General features: G+C 38.8%; 1 protein-coding gene and 1 non-coding gene across 8 annotated transcripts in view; one reads left to right on the top strand and one right to left on the bottom strand.

Annotated features, from left to right (window-relative positions):
• UNC13B (unc-13 homolog B) overlaps nt 1-27,521 on the top strand; it is a 210,726-nt gene that overhangs the window by 100,197 nt on the left and 83,008 nt on the right. For 6 of the 7 annotated variants that reach the window (XM_053656259.1, XM_037144451.2, XM_037144450.2 and 3 more), the window contains 3 exons: nt 7,462-7,702; nt 21,671-21,985; nt 24,746-24,836. In XM_053656259.1, coding sequence (XP_053512234.1) covers nt 7,462-7,702; nt 21,671-21,985; nt 24,746-24,836 — 647 coding nt within the window. Of the gene's footprint in view, nt 1-7,461; nt 7,703-11,564; nt 19,662-21,670; nt 21,986-24,745; nt 24,837-27,521 lie in introns of all 7 variants that reach the window. The other variant, XM_053656261.1, reaches the window with a different exon arrangement.
• LOC119048789 (U2 spliceosomal RNA) lies at nt 8,590-8,780 on the bottom strand. Its single transcript, XR_005082393.2, has one exon. It is a non-coding gene; the product is annotated as a U2 spliceosomal RNA (small nuclear RNA).

Raw genomic sequence — 27,521 nt, 5'->3', positions numbered from 1 at the left:
CCCATAAGTCTATAAGCTTATTTCTCAAAAGAAACCTTATAGGCGAGAAGGTACAGGAAAGAAGTATTCAAAGTCATGAAAGCAAGGACCTACGACATCTATTACTCTATCCAGCAAAGCTATTATTTAGAATGGAAGGGCAGATAAAGTGCTTCCCAGATAAGGTCAAGTTAACGGAGTTCATCATTACCAGGCCCTTATTATATGAAATGTCGAAGGGACTTATCTAAGAAAAAGAAGACGATCAAAACTATGAACAGCAAAATGACAACACACTTACAACTATCAACAATTGAACTTAAAAAAAACAAAAACTAAAATAAATAAGCAAACAATTATAACAGGAACAAAATAACAGAAATGAAAATCATATGGAGAGTTATAGGCAGGGACGAGGAGGGGAAAGAATGGGGGAAAATAAAGGTACAGGGAATAAGAAGCATAAATGGTAGGTACAAAATATACAGGGAACTATTAAGAATAGTATAGGGCCCTGGCTGGTGTGGCTCAGTGGATTGATCACGGGCCTATGAACCAAAAGGTCGCAGTTCAATTCTCGGTCAGGGCACATGCCTGAGTTGCCGGTCAGTTCCAAGGGGGGAGACCCACGAGAGGCAACCATACATTGATACTTATTTCCTCCTCTTCCCCTCTAAAGGTAAATAAACTTTAAAAAAGAATAGTATAGGAAATGGAGAAGCCAATGAACTTATATGTATGACCCATGGACATGAACTAAGTTAGGCAAATGCTGGTGGGAGTGGGGATGCACAGCAGAGGGAGAGGGGAGAAAGCAATGGGACAACTCTAATAGCATAATCAGTAAAATATATTTTTTTAAAATTTAGGCTATTATATAGTCTTTATTTTCACTTTCTACATTCAAAACCTTGTTAAACCATAGTGATTTTACCTTCCAAATATCTCAGGAATGTATCCACCTCACTCTCTCTGCTACTTCCCTAGTTCAAGCCATCATCGGGTCAGTGCAGCCTGCTTACCAGCTTCCCTGACACCAGTCTCCAGTCCCCCTACCCTGCCAACTCCTGGCCGAACTGTACCACTGTCCTTCTAGAATGATGAATCTGATCTTGTTGTTCCCCGTCTTAAACACTGTGTTAGCTCTATATTACCCTCCAGATAATTCCAAATACCTAAGATTACTAAATTGCTTAATGTTACTTAGACCTGCTTTGATCTGGTTCTTTTATAACCCTGAAGCCTCTCATTCAGATATGCTAGAATTATTTTCAGTTCACTAAACGTGACTTTGCATGTATAATTTCATCTCCCTGGAACATTTCCCCCCTTCCCTTTCTTGGTACTTGTGCCTAGCAAAACCTAACTGTCTTCATTAATATTTCTATTGTTTAGTGAAATGTTTCAGTGTATTTTTGATGTGGAGAAGGAAACTTCCTTCATTAACCTGGAATTATTTCTCTTACAGTGTTAAGTGACGGAGGTGACAAAGGGGAACTGATTGATCAGAGAGCATAACTACTGTTATTTTCATGTTTTAGGGTTGAATCCTGTAGATGGGGTCAGATCATATGTTTGATTTATTCATGCTATAAACATTTATTGAACACTTGCTATGCATGAGAAACTGCTATGCATGAGTAACCGCTATGCAGAGCTATGGAACATTCAGAGATGAGGCAGTGTCTTGCAAGGAGAGGCTTCTGTGGTCCCCGAGTTTCAACTGAGAAACAGCATTGTCACTTGCCTGAAGCAATCTAGGTTGAAAGACATAATCTGAAGTTCTGTGCGGTTATTTTTCAGTTTTCTTTTAAAAAGAAATGAAGTAATTACCCTTAGCAGTTGCTATGGCAACGGTGCTATGGCCTGGGAGAATTCTCTGCTAAACCTCCTCTCCATCCATGGTTAGAAAGTTAAATAAATTATTAAAATTAAAAAATGGCACAGTGAGGACACATGGACAATAATGGGGTGGGGGCTGAATGGAGGTGGGGAGGGCTGGGTGGTTGGGCTGGGGTGGGGGGAAATGCAGAAAATTGTACTTGAACAATTAAGAAATGTGAAAAAAATAATAAATGGCTCGGTAAACGAATGTGTCTTTTCTGAGAAGACATAGGTGGTAGGAAGAAGGTAAGCACATAGGAAGAAAACTGACTTCTCAACATATAGTTAAATTAAACAGCCTGTGACTAGTAGTCCCACATCCCCATTGAAAGTTAGCTCAGGTAATGAAGTTAGCCTGTGTTAGCATCATTCGATGCTTCCAGAATTTTGAGTCTTAAGGCAAGCGTTCAAGGGAACCATACTCTCAGAACTCTGAGAATGTTCTAACCCAGACATTGACGACCTCTCTGCAGACAATAAGACTGCCATGGTGTGCTGATCTTCCCACCACCCATTTATTGGGCACCTATAAGGCAAGCAAAAATCTGGCAACATAACAAACTAATTTTCTCTTATAATCCTTACAGTAAACAGTGACACTTATGCTATCATTATTCTCATATTAGAGATAGGAAACATCTCTACCTTTTCCAAGATTATATATCCAGTACATGGCAGGGCCAGAAGAATTTAGCTTTGATTTCAATACCCAGAGGAAGCCAAATTTTTCATTGTTTCTTAGGATAAAGTCCTATTTGTTAGTGATTTCTTTGTAATTTTTGTTGCCTCAAATTCAGTTTGAATTTAGGATAGGGTTTACAGTTAATTAACTTAGAACCTTTTATTTTGAAAAAATGAGTAGAAAATGTTTTATTCTGTCCTTCAGAGCTTCTGTGTTTTAATAGATTTTACTAAAAATGTATGGGTAATTGAGGAAAAATGGCCATCTCTGTGCAACCAACAGCTACAGTGTTTTACTACTTATTGGAAAAAGAGAAAGTAAGACCATTCACTGGCCTTTTAGGTTTCAGTAGAGAGCAGGAAGATTGGTCACCATTGCTTCCAGACAAGGGAATCACTCCCCCACTGTATCGGTGCTGAGCTTTTCACGGGTGTACTGCGGTAGGCTCAGGTTTAATGAACCGAGAGACAAGGAAGGCTTTTGTGGAAGCAGGTTGTATTTTTTCCTCATTTTGAGTAAAGAAGGGTATATTAGCTTCTAAATGATATTCTAGGCAAGGAAGAGGTTTAAAAGAGTACAGAAGCAGTGGGGTTTTTTGGGTGGTTGTTATTCTCTATATAGTGACTAGCACAGTGCAAAGGTACTTTATATGCAGATTTGTATTATGCTTGGTAGTAGGCAGATGCCCTCTAATGTTATGTAAAATTAATGGAATACAAGTAGGGTAGGCTCAAATAAGGTAAGGTATATAATAATTGGGATGGGGAAGTGATCTTTGAATTCTTCCTAAAATTTTCTCTGTCACTCTTTTTCTTTGCTACCACTTGCGGTGTTCTTAGGTCACTGGACTTATTTGGGCTGGGGAGAGCAGCAGAGTACGTAAGAATTTGAATTCCTTATAATTTTCTTGATCTTACCCTTTAACATATTCTCTCTGAACTATGAAGCTGGATATTCATGCATATAAGCATATTCAATTTCATCCCCTTCCCCTCCCCTCTTTAAATCTCAGGAGATGGTTATCTGCAGTGAAATGTTACATCCTTTCAGGCTGGTTTCTTGCAGACTGTGTGTGTATGATAGTAATAAATTTCAATCAAAAGTCCCAGTTACAGTCCTGCTAGGATCTCCTGACTTTTCTTTCCCAGAGACAAGTAGTACCCTCAGCCCCCAAAGGAAAGGGTGTAAGAAACCCTTTCCTTTGGTTTGGTTTGGTTTGGTTTGGTTTGGTTTGGTTTGGTTTGGTTTGGTTTGGTTCCTTTGGTTTAGTCACGAGGGAGTGCAGTGACTAAAAGGAGGTGTTTCATTCTGGGAAAAGTCATTGGTTTTGTGTGGTGAACAAGAGCCTGAGGACTTTCTTAAAGCAACTCAGGTAGGCTGGAGGCCAGCTTTGTTTAAGAGCTTGGAGAGTGGGTAGCCAGATCTTTCCAGCAAGATATATAGCCCTGGGCTGACATTACTGGCTGTGCTATCCAGCTGGCAAGGGGGTTTGGTTGAGTCCCACTGATTCAGTGTCCAGTAGGTCCTAAGAGGGGCCAAGTTTTGTCCTATCACTGGAATTTCTCATGGAGTATGTATTTTCTGTGATTTGAGTCCTGAATATTTTCACTAGGGAACTGCTCAAATGCAGCCTAAGAGAGTGCAGATAACTTAAGGTTTTAACCAATTGACAAAGGAGAGGGGGGTAAGGGGGGAACTGGATGAAAGAAGGTGAAGGGATTAGCCAAAGAACATATGTGCATGACCCACAGATACAGACAACAGTGTGGTGATGGCCAGAAGGAAGGGGGAGCAAGGGTGGACAAAGGGGGGGATGGGGATATGTGTAATAGTGTAAACAATAAAAATAAAGTAAAAAAAAATCAAAGCAAACACACACAAAAGAAAAAAATACCTAAGATCTAAAAGAAAAGTTTGAATTCTTTTTCCTTTTTTCTCTGGCCAGTAAAGTTCTGTCTGTACTCTGTGTTTAAAGACAGGGACTCAATCCAGGACCACCACAGAAGGGAGAGCCTCCTTGTTCAGTATCTCATTCGTTTTTGTTCGATTGCCTCCTCTGCACCCATGACCATATTTGCCCCAGATTAAATTCTTTCCCCAGTTTACTTTTACAGGTTTATTTTCTATCATTCCCATTCACATTCTTCTTTTCCCTTTCTCTCTCATCTCACTTCGCTTCCATATGTTCCCTTCCTCCTGTTTCCTCCTACTTTTCATATTCTCTTTTCTTCTACTCCCAACCTTTTCTTTCCATAGACATTTTGTTTCTTAATATTTGTACTTTATTTCTTTAGTGTAGAAATACTGTTAGCCTTTAGGAAAATTTTGGGATATTCCTCCCCTTAGCCTAGCAAAATTAAAAAGCAAAGCATCATTTAGAAGTAATAGGTTGGATGCAGTAATAAGCTAAGGAAGGTCCCATCCACGCAGTGTCTGGCTCTGGATCATGGATTTCTACCTCTGGCTGAGCTACCCTTGCCTGGCCTCATAATCAGTAGGATTGTGTATCACTGCTCTCCCTTGGGGGACTCAGTCTTGGTTTTATGGGTTATGTGCTAATATTTCTCCTGCCAAAATTTAAGTAGACTTTTTGCTTTGTCTCCTTTGTTGCATCTTCCACCTTATCTGTATGCATGAATAATACAGTACCGACTTTTTTCACACTTACTGCTTCTGTGGGTTCAGGGAGAATGAAATCTGAAGGGCATACTGGTTTTTATCCCTTGATCCTTTCTAGTCTTTGGAACAACAGATGCATCAGGGTTTAAAACCAATGTCTCCAAAGTCTTTCTCCTAATGTGTGATCAGAATGCTTTGTAAGCAGAATGCTTTGCACCCCCTAGTTTTTGACTAATCTTATTCCTGTCCATTTTGAAGGTTAGTCACTTTCTTGTACTGATATTTTCCCTGGAGTTCTGATCACAAGCCTCTTCTTTTATATTCACATGTTTTCTTAAACTCAAGTGGGAAAAACTTACCCCTGCATCCTGCTGTATCCACAAGTGTTGTCTGGAATCCAATGTTCAAATTTTCTTCCTTGCGTGTAAAACCCATATGTTTGTGCTCCCTGTCTATTTTGGTAGAGTTATCTACTAGGTTGTATAATGTAGAAGCCAAAAGGTTATTCTCCTGTTACCTTCTTTTTGTCCCCAACTTTTATCATTACTGTCTGGGTTTTTTCCCCCCTAGTTCATTAACTTTTTTCTATTTCGGAGGAATGGATGCAGGTTCTTATCTCCTTCATGAGAAATTGTATGAGCCTAATTTTATCATATTCCAAGAGGCTTTCATTTCCCGCACTTTTACCAAGGGGGTTTTTGAAAAATTACTAATATGAGGAGTCCATCCTTTGCTAAATATATGCCAATTTGGGGGATGATACATGTTCCTTTTCCTCATTGTGAGCCAAATGGGAATTTGGCAAGAAAGGACATATGGGAATTTGTTAATTAGACACATATGGGGATGGTGTCAGAAATGGTTTCCCTATAAAATAATCTATTACATTGTCCAAAAAATTTGTTGAGCTTTTTCCATACAATGGCCCTAGTAGTGCTCAGTTGTCTTTAACTTTGTTCAAAACAATTTTATTAGATTGTATTGTGACAGCTGTCCTATCAGAATACATTTTTTAAAAAACTTACCAAAATTGGTGAATTTTTTGTGTAGCCATTTTAATATTGAAGATGGAAGAAGATACACAACATTTTAGGCATATTATGTTTTATCTTTTCAAGAAAGGTAAAAACACAACTGAAAAGCAAAAAAAAATTGTGCAGTGTATGGAGAAGGTGCTGTGACTGACTGAATGCATCAACAGTGGTTTGTGAAGTTTCTTAGTACTACTGACATTTTGGCCAAATAATCCTTTGCTGTGGGACTGTCTCATAGATTAGAAGATGTTTAGCAGCATCCCTGGCCTCTCCCCTCTAGAAGCTAGTAGGGGGAGATAGCCAACATACTAAAAATGTCCATATCAATATAGTTATTGGTGAAAATGAAAAACGTGTGTTTTATTTTATGGAAAAAGCTTAACAGACTTTTTGGCCAGCCCAATATAAAGCATTATTAGGTTGAGCTTCCTTTCCGAGCAGTGTTGTACATTTTCACTTTTGCTTGGAGCAGGTTGTATAACTGTGTTCATCATTTAGTGTGCCCTGAAAAACAAAAGTAATTCTATGAAACTGTAGTCACTACTGTTAGATAAAGTTGGCTGCGCTGTTAGCACGATCCCACTGGCAGTGCATGTGTTCTCCTCTTCTTCAGCCCATGCTTTCAAAAGGAATTCTGAACCTCGAGTGTGAGTGCTTAATGGGAATTATTTAAAAAACCCAATGCTGCAGCAAGACAGTAAAACTGCCGTTCTTCTCAGCTGCATCTGGAGCTTTTGGTTGACTTTTAAGCCTTGGCTTTGACCTTCTTGATATACTGGACAAGCTTCTGATGTTGGACCTGTTTGTTTGGTTCAGCCATGTATGTTAAAGTCTGAAATCACCAAGTCAATTTTAAACAAATTTTTTCTTTTTTAAGGTATGGAAAAGCTACTATTTTTCCTTTTGCTCTTTTTTAATGATAGCAGAGACCAGAATCTATTTTTGACATTTAAAAGCAGGTTTTCATTATGGGTATTATAGCTAGAGAAGTACAATTCAAAAGAATTCTGCATTGTGAAAATGCACCTTGGAACTCCTTCAAGAATCAGCACTAAAATTAAACCAAGTGTTCTATCTCTTTTGATAAGGAGGGAGACTTGTGGGCATTGAGACAGTTTTGCACATGGCTTGGAAGTCACTGGACTCGTGTGCGGTCCAGCTTGCTCTTGTTCTCAAGGCTTGTGGTTCCCCAAGTTAGAAGCAGAAAATTCCAAAGCACTAAATAAAGCTGGGGTGCTATGATTGATTACGCTCGTTCCACAGCTTTTGAAGATCCTGATAGTGCCGTGGATGACCGAGATAGTGACTACCGCAGTGAGACCAGCAACAGCATCCCACCACCGTACCATTCGACTTCGCAGCCCAACGCTTCTCTGCACCAGTTTCCTGTGCCTGTGCGATTGCCACAGCAGCTGCTACTTCACGGCAGTTGCCGGGACTCTTGCACTGACTCTGTGCAAAGTTATGACTATGACCTCGATTACCCAGAGCGGCGGGCTCTCAGGTGGGTATTGGGAACGAAGCACTTTCTTTTCCTAGTACACAGAGCTCGGAATACAGCTAACATCGCAGGTGTTAAAAACTTTAACATTAAAGTGTTTACCACTTTAACCAGAGGTGGTAGTGGATGTGCAGCAGTAGGACGGGCCAGGCTACAGCCATTTTGTGAGATTCTCAGTCTTTTTTTTCTCTCTCTCTCTTCCACACATTCACATTTTTGTATTTCCATCGGTAATATTTTTATGATTAATAACTCTCAGCTGGCGACAGCGTGCCCACTGGGGTGGGTGGCTGAAAAAGCCTGTTTGTGTCTTTGCCCAGCCCAGAGATTTTGATTTACCCTTCACCACAATCAAAAAGGGGAAATCACAGATGTTAAATGTTTTGATAACCTTTTGGATTTAGTCAGCGTTCGTGGTGCATTACATTTGATATTGCTGGTTCTGCAGTCTCCTATAATCTAATGAAATGTCCTTACTTTTCTTTTTTGGTCTTTTAAAGCACTACATTTTCTGAAGAGTTCAGGCTAGTTTTGAGAATGTCCCTTAATTTTGTTTTTAATTGCTTCTTCGTGTTTAGAATCAGATTAAACATTTTTGGCAAAAACACTATGTACATGTTTCCTTCACATAAGATTACTTTGTCTCATTATTGATGTTTAGTTTGTTCTCTTGGTTAAGAAATCTGTATATACCAGATATTTCCAATGTAAAGTTACCTTTCCCCTTTGTAATTAAGTATATCTGGGGTGATACCTGAGATTGTGTAAATATTCTGTTTCCCCAACAACCTTTAACTTTAGCAGTCACTGATGGTCCTTGCCTGAACCAGTTATTTCATTGGTTGGAGCTGAGTTTTTATTTATTTTTAAAATATTTTATTTCTTTATTTTCTTGGTATGCCATTCCCAGAAGTACTGCAATACTGGGTCAACGCGCAGAGTGGATGGAGCAGCCTCCTATTCCACCTCCCAGCTCCAAAAATCCATTTAATATAATGTCCTCGGAGAGAGGATGTATCAGATATTAAAATGATAAGAACAGATACTACACTTGGTTTTTGTCAGAAGGCCAAGAAGCGATGGAGTTTAGTTTTTGAAAAACCATTCCAATATAGCTCATACTTTTGGTTATGACATTCACTATACCATAGGACGATCTCATTTTTGGGGCCCCCTTACCAAATTGGTGAATATCCTGAGCCTCAGATGGTGATCTACCTGCTAGACATCATTCTGTCTCAGTTTACTATCATTACTGAATATACTTTCAATGAGATTTTTTCATATATCAACCATCAGATAGAATTCTCACTCTATAATCTGATTGTAAAAAGAAATGTGCCAGGAGTCCTACCAATGTTGGTCCCAACTCCTTAGGAACCATTTAATAAATTAAATATTTGTATATGTTATTTATTTGATTTTAGTTATTTATATTTTCCCACTGTAAGAACAAAAACATAATAGAAAAAAATTTTGGCCCCCTTTCTCTTCTGTATTTGCAAACATTAAGTGCAGGCCAGTAGTAATAATGGCACATCAACTTAAGTGACTACGTACTTCGCTGGACAACTGCAGACTACTTAATCATTACCCTATTATCATTTCATTTATTTCCTGGGCTAGTGCTATAATGATAATACTTCAAGGAGCATTAGTTGCATATTCTAAGTTGCAAATTTAGAAAAAACTTTAAAAAATTGATCCCATATAAATTTGATTAAAAAGTAAATAATTCATTATCTTTAGCAGAGGAAAAGTTAATATGATTTTTAAGTAAACTCTTATTATATACATTTTTAACTTAAATGTTTGAAGTGACTTTTAAAAAGTTTTGAAGTAATCGTATCACTAGCATTGATTTTTAAACTTTTTTGTATTGCTATAAATACCAAGTTCTTGGAAATAGTCTGAGTTCTTAAGTTTTTTAAGAGGAACATTTAAAATCCTTGAGGGAACAAACGTGTCTGCAGTACCTTCCAGTAAATTAGAAGTGTAAAAATAAATAGCTCCATTCAATATAGCCATGGCTGTCTATTGATTTTAAGCTGTAACTATAAAGACCTCTCCAAGACTGGAATTAGTTTAGTTTCAGTTTCTGAGGAGACTGGAGATTAACGAAACTGCATGTAAAAAAAAATAGGTAAAGTTGATTTCTTCACTCTATGAAATGGGCTTTTGCCTAATGAGTAATGGGATATGCATGTAAATTATGTAAAAATACAGAATTTGAGGTTTGACAGTAGAATTGGACTTTGTTAGATAATATGTAGCCAAAGTATTTCTAGTGTTAAGAGGTGCCAAAAGACTAATCAGTCTCACTCTTAAAGATTTTTAGTGACTAAGTTACCACTTCGATCTTGTTTCTGTTTCCTGAATAAACACCATTGGATATGAGATCTAAAAAAGAAAACACCGAGCTGACAAGCTTCTAGTCTGCAGGCCTTTCCAACCCCCCTCCTCACTACATGGGAAACAGGTATTCTCTAACCTAACTGACGGAGAGGTCTGCTGTCTTCTGTAGTCATTGACCTAAGCTGCACATGGCGCTCCTGCTGTTGTAAGCAGTGTAGAGAAAGACATTCATTTCACTGTAATCCTCGATGCATACAGCCTTATATTGCACACAAAAACCAAATTATAACCTTTAAATAATTTGCTCTTTTTGGTACTGTAACGAGGTGTGATTTCTGAAAATAAGTCAAAGATTATTTTCATTATGTATATATTTTTTCTTTCTAAAAGTAATATGTCTGACTATATTCTTGGCTTACTGCCTCAGATCTAACTTTCAGCAGGTTAATAGCTTGACTTCTCTTCAGACCCAAATTCATCAGCAAATTTAGGTTTCTTGAAATCTTTTCTTTGATATATTTCTTTGCTATATTTTCATAGAATACTCAATAATTCTAAACTTTGGCATCACAGATGCATCCTGGTATATCAGGGATTTTCAGCTGGTATGCTACAAGAATTTTTAAAACATGCAATACCTGACTATTTGGTCAGGCTCACAGACCTCTTTCTCCTTAAATTATCAGATTAAAAAATGATGATGGCCAATACAACAATAGCCATCTTGTGTGAATGGATCAAAATTACACCTAATTTTTTGTTAGATTGGCAAAAAATATATTTTTTTGGTGTGCTGCAGAATTTTAGTAATTAGTTTATGTGTGCCATGAGATGTGAAAGGTTGAAAATTACTACTATATATTAATAAGACATGTTCATTTTGTTTGTTTCTTTCTTAGAAAATAAAGGATCTAAAAAGCTCATGGTAGCAAGTGAAGTATTTTAAAGTTATTGTTATAGCTGTTCTTTTTTTGATGTGGAAAATACTCTTTGATTACAGTGCTATAATATTGACTTAAAATTATGTGGATTTCCTTGATTTTTTCAGTCCAAATGGCTTTTTATCAAATTGACAATTTTACTAATTCTAGTTTTCTCGTTGAATGTGCACTAAATCTCATCTGTTTCTTTCTTTTCCCTGTTTTTCCTTTTTTCTTTGCCTTACTATTCCTTCAAATTCATTCCTTTATATCAGACAAGGCCTGCAGGCTAAAACTGACAGAATTAGGGTTATGTCTGCTTTCTCTGATGTTGACTGTGAAGAGCAAGAAGGTATATGTAAGCAGATGGAGGGGAAAATATCACAAGAGTTTCTAGAAAACAGTAACATAAATGCAAAAGGAGCAGAACTCAAGGAAATTAGAACTCTTTCAAAAACTGATAAATGTTATAGACAAAAAGTACAACCAAAGTACAAGAATTGGAAAAAGATATCCTCACCAAGCCAAGAAACAGAATTCTCTACTGCCTTTAATTCTGACCTTACGTTTGAAACATCTGTTTGCTCCAGATATCCTCAGAAATATAATACAATTGATAGGAGAAGGAAAAGGAAACCCCTGTGCAGTCATTTCGGAGACAGTGAAAGAAAACAATATGATGAGAGATTAGGAACTAAGACTAACTTCGAAAGTACATATCCTTATAGTGAAAGTTGTAACTTTTGCCACACTGAAAAGAAGAAACAAAATTACCCAGTTTCCCATCCTTACAAAAATGTACTTGTGGTTAATAGTGGCATGTGGACCACTAAGTTGGAAAGTCATGATTATGATCTTCCTGGTTGTTTTAAGAACTGTGAAAAGTTACCTGGCTTAAAACAGCATGTCACTGATTTCATTCCATTGGATATTCTTGAAGATTCTACTAGCAGTACTTCTGATGAACTTCTGGATTCCCCCATTTTTGATAAGCAGGAAGGTTTACTGTCATCAACATGCCCTCCATCCAATGTCCATCATATTGAAAGTTTTCCTAAAGAACATTATGTAGCAAACCCAGCATTCCCTTTACAAAGGATGAATTGCTATGCAAACACACTTGGAGATCTGTCTGGTTTCCCCTTGGAAGAGATGACCCCTTCTACTGAGGAACCCAGGGACCACTATATTGATACAATGGATGAGCTTCAGTGTTTTGTAGAAACAGTCTCAGAATATTTAGCAGAGAAGGAAGAGGAGATTAATAAATTTGGTTCCCTTTCAAAAACTAAAAAAATGCCTACACATAATAGTATTCTTGATAATGCAGAACAGAAAAAGCCTGGGGATCAAATGCCCCCTATAACCATTATCAAGAATGACAAAGACAAGGCCATTTCTTTTCCTGAGCTGAATGGAGTGAAATGTGCTGTTGGTTCTTTGTTTAGTTCACTCACAGAAAAGGTGAGCTCAGGTACAAAGCATCTAACAATCTCAATGGAAAAGCTGGGTTCTTTCATTCCAGAGAAAACAGAAACTCTTAATCAAATAGAGACAATTAATTTGGGATCCAGACCCAGAGCCAAGTCAGTTTCAGAGAAGGATCTTTCCATGCAGTCTCCATTGTCTTCTCAGAATGTTGACAATAAGGATTTTGGCAGACATGACATAACTTTTGAAAATGAGCACATAAGCAGTAAAACTGGAAGTTTAAGCTTTCAGGGTGCAACAGAAACTCTTGGAAGGGACTTTGCTCCACAGAGTCAGAGTTCAGTTATAAAGTCTGTTTTCAGCATGCTAAGTCCATTAAAGACCTTTTTGGAAAAGGACGAAACTAAAAAAGAAGATGACAAAAACAAGCCAAAAAGAGAGGAAAACTTTGTTGGGTGTGGTTCAGAGTCAAGTCAAAGGGAAGGCACCCTTGACAAAGACAGCAGCATTGTTGCTTTAGATAGGAATAATGGAGACAATGCAGACTTGTCCCAAATGCCCACAAATGAGGATTTGTTTTCTTCTCAAACAGCCAATGAACCTTCAAACTTAGATAGTTCTGCAAGTAAGAAAAATGATACTGATAGTCTGTTGGAGCAAAAACCCCATACAGACCTGTCTCTGTTACCAGATGAACCAAAAATATGTGTCAAAGATACTCCAGGACATCCTTGTATAGCTGGTAGTAGAACTACGAACAAAGAGCCTTCTTCAAAGTCATTAGAGGGGGACAGAGTAACTGGTGATGATAATTTCCTTGAGCCACTCAGAAGATCCTTTAGCCAGTTTTTGCTCACTTCCCCTGAAAACTGTTCAAAGGAAACTTTGTCAGAATCTAAGAAAATTCACTCATTGGAGGAAGATGGGTGGGAAAGGATTCCTAAGAAAGACGGACATTCCTTTTCTTTCAGTGGAAAACTACATATTCCATTTCTCAGAGTTCTTAGTCATTCTGAAAAGCAGCAGGATTTAAAAGAGAAAGGAAGCATTTTTCCTTTGTTTAAATTTCCTTTCACTGACAGCCATATCACTGTTAATGACCAGAGTTTTCATGGCTCTGAAGTAACCATCAATGAAGAGATTCAAAGCAACTGCCAAGAAAATAGCAAACTTAGTTCAATAAAATCTAGTTCAGTTCCAAATATTCATAATAATCTAGAAAAGTTTGGTGATACAGAGACATTTAATAAGAATGATAAAAAAAACTGTTCTGAAGATAACACACTTAATAGAATAATGTCTGATTCAGTTCCAAATATAGATAGTGATCTTGGGAAATTTGGGAGTATAGAGGAATTAAATTCAAGTGACCACACAACAGAGGAGAACTGTGAAAGAGATACTTTAGTCATCCCTGAAGTTGTGCCCAAAGAACATGGGCTTTCTGATTCTTTAGGAGAAAGTAAGACTCTTACACAAGTGACATCTTTAACAATATCAGACTCTTCATTAGCATTGATTCCTACCATTTCAAAATCAACCTTGGTTAATGAAATTGGCGAAGACAAACTTGTAGATAAAGCTTCCAAGCAAAGAACCCAAGGAGGCCTCCTTTCTGGCCTATTTAATGGATTCTCTTCTCTTAAAAACTTGTCTAGTTCACAAGAAATAAATTCAAAAAATGATGACTTACATTACAGGAATAACACCCCAAGCTTACTCTCAGGAATATTTAACTTGATATCCAATAGCAGTATGACTGATTGTGAACCAGATGAAGCAAAGTCCATGTTTTTAAGTGACATGAAGAGTTTGAATGGAAATAAGCATTTATCTTTGGATGAGATTGCTGTTACTTCATGTGTGACTTCTGAGAACCAGAGGGACCATGTTGAAAAACAAGAAACTTCTGGCTTGATAAAAAGCTTCTTATCTTTACCTAAAGAAAACATACTATCATCTGATGCTTGGGTTGATAATCATCATTGCTCTTCTGCATGGAAAAACCAGCACAGTGAAAAGCATTGCTCCTCTCCTGAGAACAGTGTACTTCACTGTACGCTAAGTGCTAAGCAGGACCTTGTAGAGAAGTCTTTGCCAAAGAAGCCAACACCACACCATATTCTTGAGGCAAACCTATATGAAAATTCAAATAAGTTAAATTCACCTATACTGAGTACTAACATTCTTGATAAATCAAATCACTCTCAGGCTTTTGAAGAGATGAACAATCCTTTCTGTTATGAATGGGACTCTGATAGAAAAAATTGCTCTAAAAATTCCAGAATACTTCAGCCAGCTTATTATATGTTGAATCAAAATACATTTCCATCAGCTGATGTTTTTTTGTGGCCTGACTCAGAAAACTCAGCAATAAATTTTTGCCAAAAAGATCAAAATGCAAACATCTTGGAGTGGAGAACAAATTCAAATGGTGTCATTTGGTGTGACTTACCGTATGAATCATTCAATCAGTTTACATTTAATGAAGATTACTTATTAAGAGGTGATATGTGGGCAACTAACTCATTATATGGAAATTCTTATCATCTTTCAATTAATGAGACTAAGAATTCACTGGAAGAATTGCCCATTGACTTAAGTTATTCTTCAGGTCATGAAAAGACTACATACCCCATGGCTGATCAAGAATCATTAAGAATGGGTGCAAACTTTGTTTTTTCAAATGTTGGTTATGAATACCAGGAATGGTTGCCATGTTTTGAAAATGGAGTGTGGTGGCCGTCAGAGGATGGAGACTATGGATATTTTGTGTTCCATGATGGTCAATATATCTATTCTCTCCTCACTGATTCTACTGGGCAATATGCTTATTTGTTTATACCTGATTATTCTTATCAAGAGTATTTGAATTGTGACTTTCAGACAAATAATCTGTCAAGTATTTTATTGGATGACAGCATTATATCTCCCTGTAGTTTTAGAGTACTAGACAAGGAGGATATGTTATTGTGGTATGTCGAAGAGGAACCAATTGAGGACCCTCTTGATTTATCTGTAGTTTTGCCTAGAAGTGGTAGGCCAATGTATCTAAATTTAGGACCTTTTTCACAAGTACATGAAGAGTCAAGTTATGGCCAAATGGATCAACCATTAGATTTTTCAGTCTATAATTCTAAAAAAATTGAAGAAGATTTTGAAAATTTTGAAGAAAGTCTGTGTGGTTCTGAAGGCTTTGAATGTGCCTTGGATCTCATAAATCAACCCCGAACTATTGGTAATCATGTCTTAAATAAAAATCAAATTAACAAAGGAGATAAGAACCAGGCTGTAGCTAAGGATTCATTATCTGACCTTTCCAGTTTTCACTGGCTTCAGTCTTCTCAAGAAAGTGCCACTTTGGTTCATCTCGAGAATATGGCTGACAGCCCACAGCAAGCAGAAGAGATGTCATCATTAAACAAAGTGACTTCGTTATTTTCTGCTTTGGGTGCTTCAGTTGGAAGTGCTTTGAATTTTGAAAAGAATGAATCCTTAGAGTCTTCGGCCTTGCATAAAAAAGATCAGCAGTCTAACTTAGCAGTGTTTACAAATGATGATCTTCAGTCATTCATCTTGAGTAAGCAATCAGAGAATAAATCCCAAAATGAGGAGGAGAATCTTCTTAAGAAGGATTCAGAGAGACAAATAGTATCCAATTTTGAACAACTGGAATCTACTGAAAATATGAAGCAATATTTCCCTTTAAATAAAAACATTCATGTGAAAAAACAAAGTTTGTTGAAATCTGTTTTCCAGGTAAGCCAAACAACTTCTCAGGCTAAATTAGGCAAAGAAGATGATGAAATAATCACATCTGACTCTACTTCAGTTCCTCTCGCATCACAGTTTAGTAGTGATGAACACAAGAATTGTGAGCTTCCCCAGGACCAGTCTTCCAAAGAGTCTGAGAGAACATTGTTTAAGAGTGCATTGAAACTCTTTGGTCGGGGAGAAGACTCTTCAGTAAGTCCAACAGCAAATGAAAAACAGGCATCTGGATTTTTGAACCTTTTAAAAAACCAGGTGGATAAAGAAGGATCACCAAACTTAGAAAAGAGTGGTGATAAAAATAAAAAGATGACATCTCAGGAAAAGAATGAATCTTTCACTGTTTCAAATTTTTTTGGTACTCTGGGAGATTTCTTTAAAACCAATGTATCTCCTACACAGACAACTGAAAATATGTCTGTTTCTTCAGTGACTAATAAGGATGAGGTCAAGTCAAGTCCTAATCCCACAAAACCAACTGGGCAGGATGTTGGGAGCTTTCCTGTTGCACCAATTTCATCTAAAGGGAAAGTTCGGATTAGAAGTCTGAATAAACAGACTACTATTGATGACAGTGGACTAAAGGAACCATCAACTAAGAACATCCAGGGTAATAATTTGACTGAAAAAGAGGCATCTTCCAGAGACCACCTAATCCAGCAGTCACCAAATCCATCTTTCTCCAAAAATTGTCTCAAAGAGTCATCAGGAGATTCAGTAGAAACTAGTCATGTGTCTACAGTGACAGAAGTTGCAAGAAGTAACAAAATATCTTTTGATAGTCTGAGCAGAAAAACTTCAAATGAACAAGGTCATTTTTCTGACAAAGACTCGAGCTTTTCAAATGCTACAACACCTCCATCCCAATCAGAGTTGCCAACCAGAAAGTGTATATTTTCTTTCCTGACTGGATCTGAAAAATCTGAGAACAGAGCCTCTGCTACTCTACCAAGAACCAAATCTCAAGCAGAAGGGCTATTCACACTTCCTTCCTTTTTTTCTACTACTAATTCAGGCATCAAGAAGGATGCCTCTCATAATAGCTCTTTTAGTTTCTTCAGCTTGTCCTTTTTGGATGAACAACAGCAGACTCCTGGGGGAAAGCATAACCTTTCAACTGTTACTCCAGTGACTTCCCAGCCCTGTAAGAGGCCAAATGTTTTTGTAGACATGGGTGGCACAATGACTGAAAGTCCCTGTGGCAATACAGATAGCATAGTCCAAGAGGTAGTTCATGAACAGCAGATGACTCCTTGTGTTTCCATTAGCAACACTGTTGAGGTTGCCTTCCTTGAAGATGAGCTCAACATAGGGGAGGCCTATCAAGGAAAACTGGAGTCCGGTAATGGACCTGTGATATCTTTACCAGATTTCCAGATGAATCAATTGCAAAAAGACAATGTTCCTCATTCACCAGGATTTCAGGCACAGACTGAAACACTGCTCATTGGTCCAGAGGCCCTTGGAGTAGCTTCTCATGAAGAAGATTTCATACAGGAAGCCTTCCCTAGAGGCTTGCTGGCCAAATCTTTTTCACACGATAGCCATTTGATCGAAAATCTCAACAATTTAGACACTTGTACTAACCATCACCAAAATGAAAGAATTTCTAGAGACCCACTGAACTTGCCATTAGAAAAGGCCCCTGTTGAGATCTTAACACAGATCGTGGAGCCAACCTCTTCAGGCTCTGTGGAGCCAGGTTGTGCCGGGCACCTCCAGAGCCAAGACACAGATAAAGAGGAAGACAAATCAGTGCTGGATTCTTCAGTAGAGATGCTTTCAGGGTTTGTGACCAAAGTGAAATCTTTCTCTGGGAGCTTAATTGAACCTCCCAAAACTTTCTCTGGATTTTTTTCTTCTAAACCCCCAAAGAAAAACTCCTTTTTCTCTCTGTCTTCTGGTGTATCATCTCAGCCACTCAAAGATGAGTTATTTGGAATTTTCAAAAGTCCCAAACCAAAGACATACAAAAAAGAATCATCTATCCCAGCTACTGCACAGCTTCAAAATGTTAGTTCCAGAGATGCTGTAGGATTGGTACCTCCAGAAAATTTGTGGAGAGATTCTGCTTCTGAATCAATCAGTTTGGAATCTACTCACAGTGACTGTAGCATGAATGTGGTTATTGCAAAGTTGGACTCAGAGACCTTGACAGATGAACCCAACCTAACAACAGAAATGGAAAACAATAATATTCCTGACGAGACCTTGACAGATGATCTAAAACTATTGGCTGAAATGGAAAATGATATTCTTGACAATATCCCGGAATGTCAGGGTTCTGAAACAATTGGGGCTGCATCTTCTGTCTCAGGGGATGATACTGGGCAAGGAATATTATCGCTGAGTGATGAAGGAGACATGGGGATATTGCAGGGTACAGACACAGAGGCATCATTTGAAGCAGAGCATATCTCATTGCCAACACAGTTGCATACAGATCCTCTCTGGATAGCCAAAGAGCTTCCGCCTCCAATTCAGCCACCTCTTCCTCTTGAGCCAGCGCCAGCTATGCAGTCTGCCTCTACAAAACAAGATGTCTTAGAGCCACAGGCAACCAATTCACTAGAAACCAATACTACTACACTGTTCAATGAGACAAGTCCAGTTGGCCAGAGTGCCACACCAGAAACACAAGGGTCCCTTTCTTGCCCTTTGCTAGAGGAACCTGTGCTTTGTGCCAAAAGAAGTTACAGGATAATTGATGCCCAGAAAGATCCAACTATAACCCCCCAGGAAACAGAGCAGCCAAGACCATGTTTTGAGATCCCAAACATGACCAATTGGCCAAAGCTTCATTTCCCATCCTCTGCTATTGACTATGGGAAACCACTGAGCTCGCTCTTTTCCTCGTCTTCCTCCTCTGGCAACAGGGCAGCAGAGACTGGCTTAATGTCTGGTTTTAAAAAGTTGTCAACTCTGTTTGAGGGAGGTAATGAGGAAAAGGGGAGTGTAGTGACAAGTGATCCCAAACTAAGGTTTGGAAAGAAGCTGGATCTTTTATTCCCATGGCCAAAAGAGAACAAAGGGGACCCTGAACAAATGCCTACAGAATCCTCTCCAGTTTGGATTATCAGCAGTGATCAGGATCTTAACTCCAATGAAGCTGACAAAGCTTTGGAGTCTTCTCAAATGTCTGGGGCCAGTGCTGAGCCAGCTAAGGTTTCTATCCAGCTTGCTGTGACCTCTGAGCAGCTGGAGGCCAAACCAAGAATATGTACTCATGAGCTAATAGGGTCTGGAGAAGTGGAAAGCCAACAGGAAATCCCAGCATCTGGAGAAGACTGGGGTACTAAAGACAACCTTTCTGGCCTCACCAGCCCTTCAGGCAATTATGAGAAAGAGCACTGCACTATTTCCAAGCTACTTCACCAACCAGAAACACAAGAAGAGGAGGCAATGCCTGCTAGCACTGACTCTGTTTTGAATGTGCAGCTGCCAGTTACTCTGCATGGCATCAAAGAACTAAAGACCAACAAAAGGCCGGTTCTCAACTAAAGCATCATAAATGCTTTTAAGAAATTGACCATTTATGATGCAGTGGTTTAGTGGTAGATTAGTCATAGCCTGCTTTTTATCCTGTGTCTTTCCTAGCACCTGAGCTTCATGTTAATTAGAGGTTAAGTAACAAGAAATAGTGTGTGGGTCTTTTCATCCTCTCCCTTCTCTCTAGTGCCAAATTTAATTTGTTTATTGGAAGAAGGAGCTTCCTGCTTAAAGGAAAGGCTAGGCCCTGAGATTTACTCACTCTGATTTTCTCTGCCTTATATAACGTGGAATAGAGAAAGGAGGGTAGGAAGAGACTGCAAGTAGTTGAGTAGCATATATTAATTACAATCACATGATGGGACAGGATGCTCCCTTGTACCTTTGGCACTTAATGTCTGTAGTAGCTGGGGAGGGACTGCTTTGTTTTTGTAAGTCTTCTAAGATGCTTTCTCCAGTGGTAATGAGGATATTAAGTAAAATACAAACTGCAAAGGATGGCTTAAGATAATCTATATTCTATATCCCATTCCACTGAATTTGCATAACTTCCTGTAGTCTCTGCCTTTTACTGTCCTTGAGAATGGTGTCTAATAAGTGTTTTGAGTAAAGTCTCACAGGAGCTCTGGGCTAATGTTTGCTGTAGTTCTTCATTCTGGACCATTGTTCAGGGTCTATCTGCAAATGGTCCTATCATTTCTGCTAAGAAGAAGCACCATACAGTGCAGTTTAAGAATGATGCCTTGATCTCTGGCCCAAAACTGCCCAAAGGGGCCAGTCAGGGGCTTCAGGGGTGTGTGCGGGAGGTGGAGGTGGGTGTTGGGAACTACTCAGAACAGTAACCTGGTATCTGTCCTGTTCCCATGGGATGAAGGATCAGAAATCAGCCTGGAAGTACTAGGTAATTGAGAGGAATCATAGGGAAAATATCGTTGGAAAACAACCATTTATCTTCTTTTAGCCAAGAATAAACATAAGCCCTTTAGTTAAAGGTTTGACCCTGGGGCAAAGAAATTCTTTGTCCTTTTTCATGGAGGTTTTCCAACCAGACAACAGAAGTAAAATGAGGACCCCTGGCTTGGGATAGAACTATCCGAATGTGCTGGGATAGACCTTGTAGCTCATCACCAAGTTCCTCTATCTTGAATAGGTCAGAATCCCTTACGTTCAGTGTATAGCTGAAGGGAGTAACTTCTGGATACTGCTCTTCTTTCTGGCCATGATTCGTTGTCACTTTCTCTGCTACAGCTGCTATCTGTCATAGCGGGAAAATAAATTTTCTTTCTGGATATGGGGATTCAGTTGACTGAGAGAGGGTTGGGCTGGCCTCTTTAGGTAGAGAAGTTCATTATTATGGCCCTGACCTAGATCCTGGATTTGAACTTTGCCCACTCTATCCAAAACTCAGCTATGTCCTGAGAGCAACTCAGTTACAGATGGGCAAGTTTATCTTTGGGACATTCCCTGTGCTTCTATTACCTCATTATGCAGATGGCCAAGAGATAATTGAAGGAATGTGTCCACTGTCCTTTGCTCATCCTATGGGATAGGTATTCACATTTACAAATGTAGAGTAAGAACAGGAGACTTCAAGTTAACAAATAATAGCAAAAGGGAATAGAAATCATCTACTTTATTATGTGGAAATTAGAAAACTAATCACAGCCACTGGACAAATTTCTTTAGAAGTCTGAGTAAAGAATTTTAGACATAATAATTTTTGACTTTTAATAATTCTTTACCTACTTATAAATATCACATTAAGATAAAGCATTCTTCCAAGTCAATTTTATAGGGTTGAAGTTAAGTGCTGTTCGAGAAAGTGACATGTGTTTTTTCCCTGTTGTGACTCTGCTGAGTAGATACTAGTTCTAGATTGTAAAGTTTGGTCCTCTTTTCCTAGGAATGTCCTGTTTGTTATTCATCATTTCCCAGATTCATCCATTACATTTGCCCTGGTCCTTAGTGTCCATTTATTTACTCATCTGTCTTCTCCTTCTCACAGCCCTACCAGCAGTAGTAGGTATGGCTCCTCCTGCAATGTGAGCCAAGGAAGCTCTCAGCTGAGTGAACTAGATCAGTGTCATGAACAAGATGATGATCGTCGGGAGAGGGACTCAATTCATTCCTGCCACAGTTCTGGTAGTCTCTCAAAAGATGGCCCAGTGGGTTTTGGAGAACAAGTTAAAGCCTTGGAAGTGACAGGTGAAGAAGAGAAGGGGAGAGCATGTGAGTCCAAGGAGAAGAAACAAGATGTCACAGCCTGTCCTACCCCAGATCTGGTGCTACACAAAGACCATGTCCCAAGCCCCCAGGAGAGGTAGGTGATGGCTGTCCTGAGGAGCTCACAGCGTTTCCTCATACCTTTCCTGTTATATTGCTGAGTATAGTGCTTTTCATTTGTTTCCCTACAGCTGGGTTTGGCTGGGTTTGGTGGTGATCAGGGTACTGAGGCTTAGCTCTTCATTGCTTCCTCTGATTTTTGGTATGCGTCCCAAGATATATTTTTTAAGATTTTATTTATTTATTTTCAGAGAGAGAGGAAAGGAGGGAGAAAGAGAGGAAGAGAAACATCAGACAGTTGCCTCTCACACCTCCCCAAATGGGGACCTGGCCTGCAACCCAGGCATGTGCCTTGAAAGGAAATCGAACATGTGATCTTTTGGTTCACAGGCTGGCACTCAATCCACTAAGCCAAACCAGTCAGGGCCCAGGATATTTTGAGGATTTCTGAAGAATTCTTGGGTTCCTTGTAGAACTACAGTATTCTAGATAGCTACACTGTTCCTTGACAGCTACAGTGTTCCAGACTTTCTTGAGTCTGCAGTTCTTGGCTTACTAATTGACCCCATATATGGTAGCCTCCAAGTTTGGAACTGACCTGAGCCCTGATGATTATTTCATTCAAAGGAGCTGCTTAGAATGAAATGGCTTTCCAGCATATTAATGTTAAAAATTCTTTCTTTCTTTCATTTTTTATTGTTGTTCAAGTACAGTTATCCCCATTTTCACCCTGCCACACATCCCCGCCCCACCCATCCCTGCCTCCCACCCTTGAACTTACCCCCATTGAATTTGTCCATGTGTCCTTTATACATATTCCTTGATGGCCCTTCCCCTATTTTCCCCCATTATCCCCTTCTCCCCTCTGGTTACTGTCAGTTTGTTCTTTATTTCAATGTCTCTGGTTATATTTTGCTTGCTTGTTTGTTTTGTTGATTAGGTTGTACTTATAGGTGAGATCATATGGTATTTGTCTTTCACACTTCTTTTGTGAACATTGATTTTTGTTTTGTGTTGTTTTTCCTTGGCCGAGAAAACCAGGACAGAGTTGAGATAGAATGGGTATGGAAGCCAGATCTAAGTCCCTTCTGCCTCCCAGGGCCTAGCAGTGTATCTGGAAATTGGTACCCATAAGAAAAATTTTAAATATGCCCTTTTAACAGTCTTATAATAAAGCTTAATACAGAGTTTGAATGTTATTATTGAGTTAAATGTGTCAGTAATGTTGGTGATAAGTCAGGGCAGAGCAGGCTTTCTCAGTTTTGGCATTATTGACATTTGGGGCCAGATAACTCTTTGTTTTGGGAGCTATCATACACATTGTAGGATGTTTACTAGCATCCCTGCTCTGTACACACTAGATGCCAGTAGCAACCCTCAGTGTGACAACCAAAGATATCTCCAGGTATTGCCAGCTTTCCCCTGCCCTCGTCAAAAACCACTTGGGTAGAGTGATAAGGGGAAGGTGTGACTTAGATTTTCAAATATCAAGGTCTAATAATAAAGCTTGTCCTGAAAGATCAGAGCCATGAATGCTGATTATGAGGTAAAAGTTAGAGAATGGATGTTATGTCAACTCTACCACTGGACGCATAAATGTATTTCCTCTTTTCCTTTTTTCTGATCATCACTCATTTCTGGTGGCTCATCTAATAGATGAAACATCCAGGAAACTGAGTGCTGGACCAGCTTTTTTACCGGGTTGACAACCCACTGAACTATGGCTCTTTCTAGACTTTAAACTTGGTAGATGCTGTTGTCTGGTAGAGTTCTTGGTAGAGCAGCAGAAGTGATCAGCATGAGTATTTGTCCTCTACTGGCTGTGTCCTCTCAGATCCTAGCTGCGAGAGTAAAGTCCATGTCTACTTGGCCAGAAGGGCCTGCAATTGTTTTAGAACAATCGACCCATGTAGTTGGCATTAGAGCCCAGCATGTATATTTTACATGTATAGATAGTAGATTCTTATTTGCTGCCTTGGAAGTACACCACAGTGTGAGACAGGAGAAGCATTATCACCGCGAATCAACCACTATTCCACAGTCATCCATCATCCAAGTACCTGGATGATGACACAGGGTAGTATTTCTGTCTCAAAGCTACTTGGTTATATTTACTGTTCATTTCACAGAGGGTGTTCCTGAGGCAGCACAAGAAATAAGACCATGGCAAAAAAGAGGCTGTGCTTTTTTTCTTAGCACCTGGACGGTATAGTCTAGGAATTAGTAAACCTTCCAAAATACTTAGCAGAAAAGGCATGAACAAAATTCTGCCCTAAAGATTCTATGTAGAACCCCCAAGGGAGACTGGTGGTTCTGAAAGGTGGATGAGAGAGTTATTCCACACCTCTCTGCATAGTTTTAATTCTAGACATTTACTCAGGGCCTTTATCATTGCTGCTAGTATCCTGATCCCTGAGCTGCCTCATTGGGTGAGTAAAAAGGGGGAAGGAGGAGGGGGAAAGATGAAAAGCTCAAAGGAGTTGTCATTTCAGGGAGGAACTTTTCCCACATTGGATATTCAGGACTATGCTGTTTGAGTGGCCTGAATCACTAAACAAGTATAGGCATGAATATAGATCATTTTAGTTTAGATATTTGGCAGTGTCACCTTGTGGCCTGGGCTATTTTTAATTTTTATTGAATTTATTGGGTGATATTGGTTGATAAAATTACATAGGTTTCAGGTGTACAATATGTCATCTGTATATCGTGTTGTGTATTTACCACCCCAAATGAAGTCTTTTTCCATCACCATTTTGGCTGGACTATTTTAAAGGAATGTTCTTTTCTTTACTAGTTTTCCTGAGGAGAATGCGTCTTCACCATTCACCCAAGCCAGAGCACACTGGATCCGAGCAGTCACCAAGGTTCGACTCCAGTTGCAGGAGGTAGGAAATCTATTGTTCTAGTCCTAGTTGGGACAATTTTTCATTTGAAATTGGGAGACATATGGTACCGAAGAAGCAGTCAGTGATTAGTCATCTTAGTGTGCATCTGGGATGCGTGACAAGCAAGCTAGAGCCTTAAGAGATGGGAGGGTGGCCATCAGCTTCCTTCTTTACTAATTAATGGAAATCAAATAGAAGTAGTGTGTTAAGAGTCTGAAGATAGAGTTAAAGGCTGTTTTTAGTACCATAATCACCTTGAGACCATTTTATTTTGAATGGGGACTGTTTCAAGGCCTCTCAGGGTCAGTTGTTTTACTTGGCCAGCCAGTTCACGTAGCGTTAGCTGGCCCACACAGAGCTAGCTATTGTACACACTGTTCAGAAATTTCTATGGGTTTCCTTAATTTAAGGCTTAAAGCATCAACACAGTAAGATCTGAAACAATGTAAAAAAATTAAAATTAAAAATTTTTAAAATTTTTAGTAGTATAAGTTTGAAATGTTTATATCTATGTGTCAGTAGGTAGTCTACAGACAGAAAAGATGTATTTAAATGACAAGTGGCTATCAGTATAATACCTGGCAGATGTTAAAATTCAAGCATGCTCATATGGGTAAACACCCTTAACATTTTTTTGAACTTAGGGAAAAGTGGCTCAAAAAGTCCTATAAAGATCTCCCATATCCTTCTCGTCAAGATGGCACAATTGTTGACATTTTACCACATTTGCCTCATTGTTCTCCATTCATCATGATTAATCTTTTTCTAAACCATGAGAGAAAGTTGCAGATACAATGTTCTATCACTTCTAAATGCTCCTATTTGTATTTTCCCCCAAATAAGACTACTCTCCTGTGAAAGCACAATATAACCATCCAAATCCGGAACTCAGCGATGACAACACTGTCATCAAGACCCCATGCAGATTTTGCTAGCCATCCCCAAAATTTCTTGTCTTTTTTCTGGTCCAGGATCCAATCCAGACTTACATGATGTGTTTAGTAGTCGTGTCTCTTTAGTCTCCTTTAATCTGGAACCATTTCCTAGTCTTTTTCATCTTCAAAAGATGGTACAGGCTTTTCATTTTGTAGTGTGTTCTTCATTTTGGGTCCATCCAGTGTTTCTTCATGTCCCCACTCAGACCATGCTGTCTTGGCAGGAATTAATCAAAAGTGATGCTGAGCTCTTTTTATGAATCACTTCAGAAAGTGCAAGATGTCAACCTGTCCTAGCCCTTGTGATAGTAACTTTAATCACTCAGTTAAGTTTGTATTGGCCAGGTCTCCACATATGAATACAGTTATCATATATACAATTTTTAAATGAATATACACATATTGAGAGATATATGCAAATAGAGTTCTACCAAAAAGTGCTGCTTATCATCACTATTGGGAGTCTGTTGATCTAGACTGACATGAGATAAACATTTGGAGTGAACAGTTACCAAGTCAGTGTCATAATACTTATTAATGCTTTATTTCTAATTTTTCAGAAGTCTTGTAATTCTTATTATACAGGAAAGTAAAATAAGTAATCTTCATACAGAAGAACAGTACTGAATGAGAAAAACAAGAATATATTGGAGCAGAAACTGTCACGACTGTTTCTTAAGAAGCAGTTCAGAGTCTCTCAAAAAGAATAGCTGAAAACAGTTGCCAAAGCTTGGAATCATTTACAAAAAAAGCATGGTTCATTTAGGAGTGATTAAGAACCTTTGCCACTTAACTGAATAAGGGAACGATTATAAGTGTATTCTTAACACAGGTAATGAAAGTAGAAGCTGATTGAGTGTGAGCAAAAGAAGAAAGACGAGCTAGAGTTCAAAGCAGGATTTGATAACAGTTTAAGATAGAGGCAGAAGTACACAATTTATGCTCCAGATGAGATTTGTTGACAGATTGTTTGAGGTTTTGAGACAGTAAGAAATGTGGCAAAAAGTGTTTTCTCTGAGTGGTTGTAATCTAGTCACCCCTTAATGCTCTGCCCAAAGATAATAATTTTTGTTAGTCTTATTATTATAGAATTTCTTTATGCAAGTGCAAGCAAATATGAATATATGTTCTTTTTTAAATTTTTTTTATTGATTATGCTGTTACAGTTGTTCTATTCCCCCCCTTCATCCCCCTCCACCCTACCCCCCGTCCCCACCATTACCCCCCTTTAGTTTATGACCATGTGTCTCAAGTCCTTTAGATTCTATATTTCCCATGATATTCTTGCTCCCCCATCTATTTTCTATCTACTGTCTATGCTACTTATTTTCTGTACCTTCTCCCCCCTTCTCCTCCTCCCACTCCCCTGTTGCTAACCCTCCTTGAGATCTTCATTTCTATGTTTCCACTCTGATCTAGCTGTCCTTTTAGTTTGCTTTTGTTTTAGGTGTGGTTGTTAATAACTGTGAGTTTGTTGTCCTTTCACTGTTCATGTTTCTTTAACTTCTTTTTCTTAGATAAGTCCCTTTAACATTTCATATAATAAGGGCTTGGTGATGATGAACTCCTTGAATTTGACCTTATCTGAGAAGCACTTTATCTGTCCTTCCATTCTAAATGAAAGCTTTGCTGGATAGAGCAATCTTGGTTGTAGGTCTTTGGTTTTCATGACTTGGAATACCTCTTTCCAGCCCCTTCTTGCCTGTAAGGTCTCTTGAGAAATCTGCTGACAGTCTGATGGGAACTCCTT

The sequence above is a fragment of the Artibeus jamaicensis genome, unplaced genomic scaffold, assembly GCF_021234435.1.
Source record: "Artibeus jamaicensis isolate MK-2021 breed Jamaican fruit bat unplaced genomic scaffold, CSHL_Jam_final scaffold_1964, whole genome shotgun sequence".
NCBI classification, from domain to species: Eukaryota; Metazoa; Chordata; class Mammalia; order Chiroptera; family Phyllostomidae; genus Artibeus; species Artibeus jamaicensis.
The sequence above is the reverse complement of the archived record's forward strand: the minus strand, read 5'-3'. Positions and strand labels throughout refer to the sequence as shown.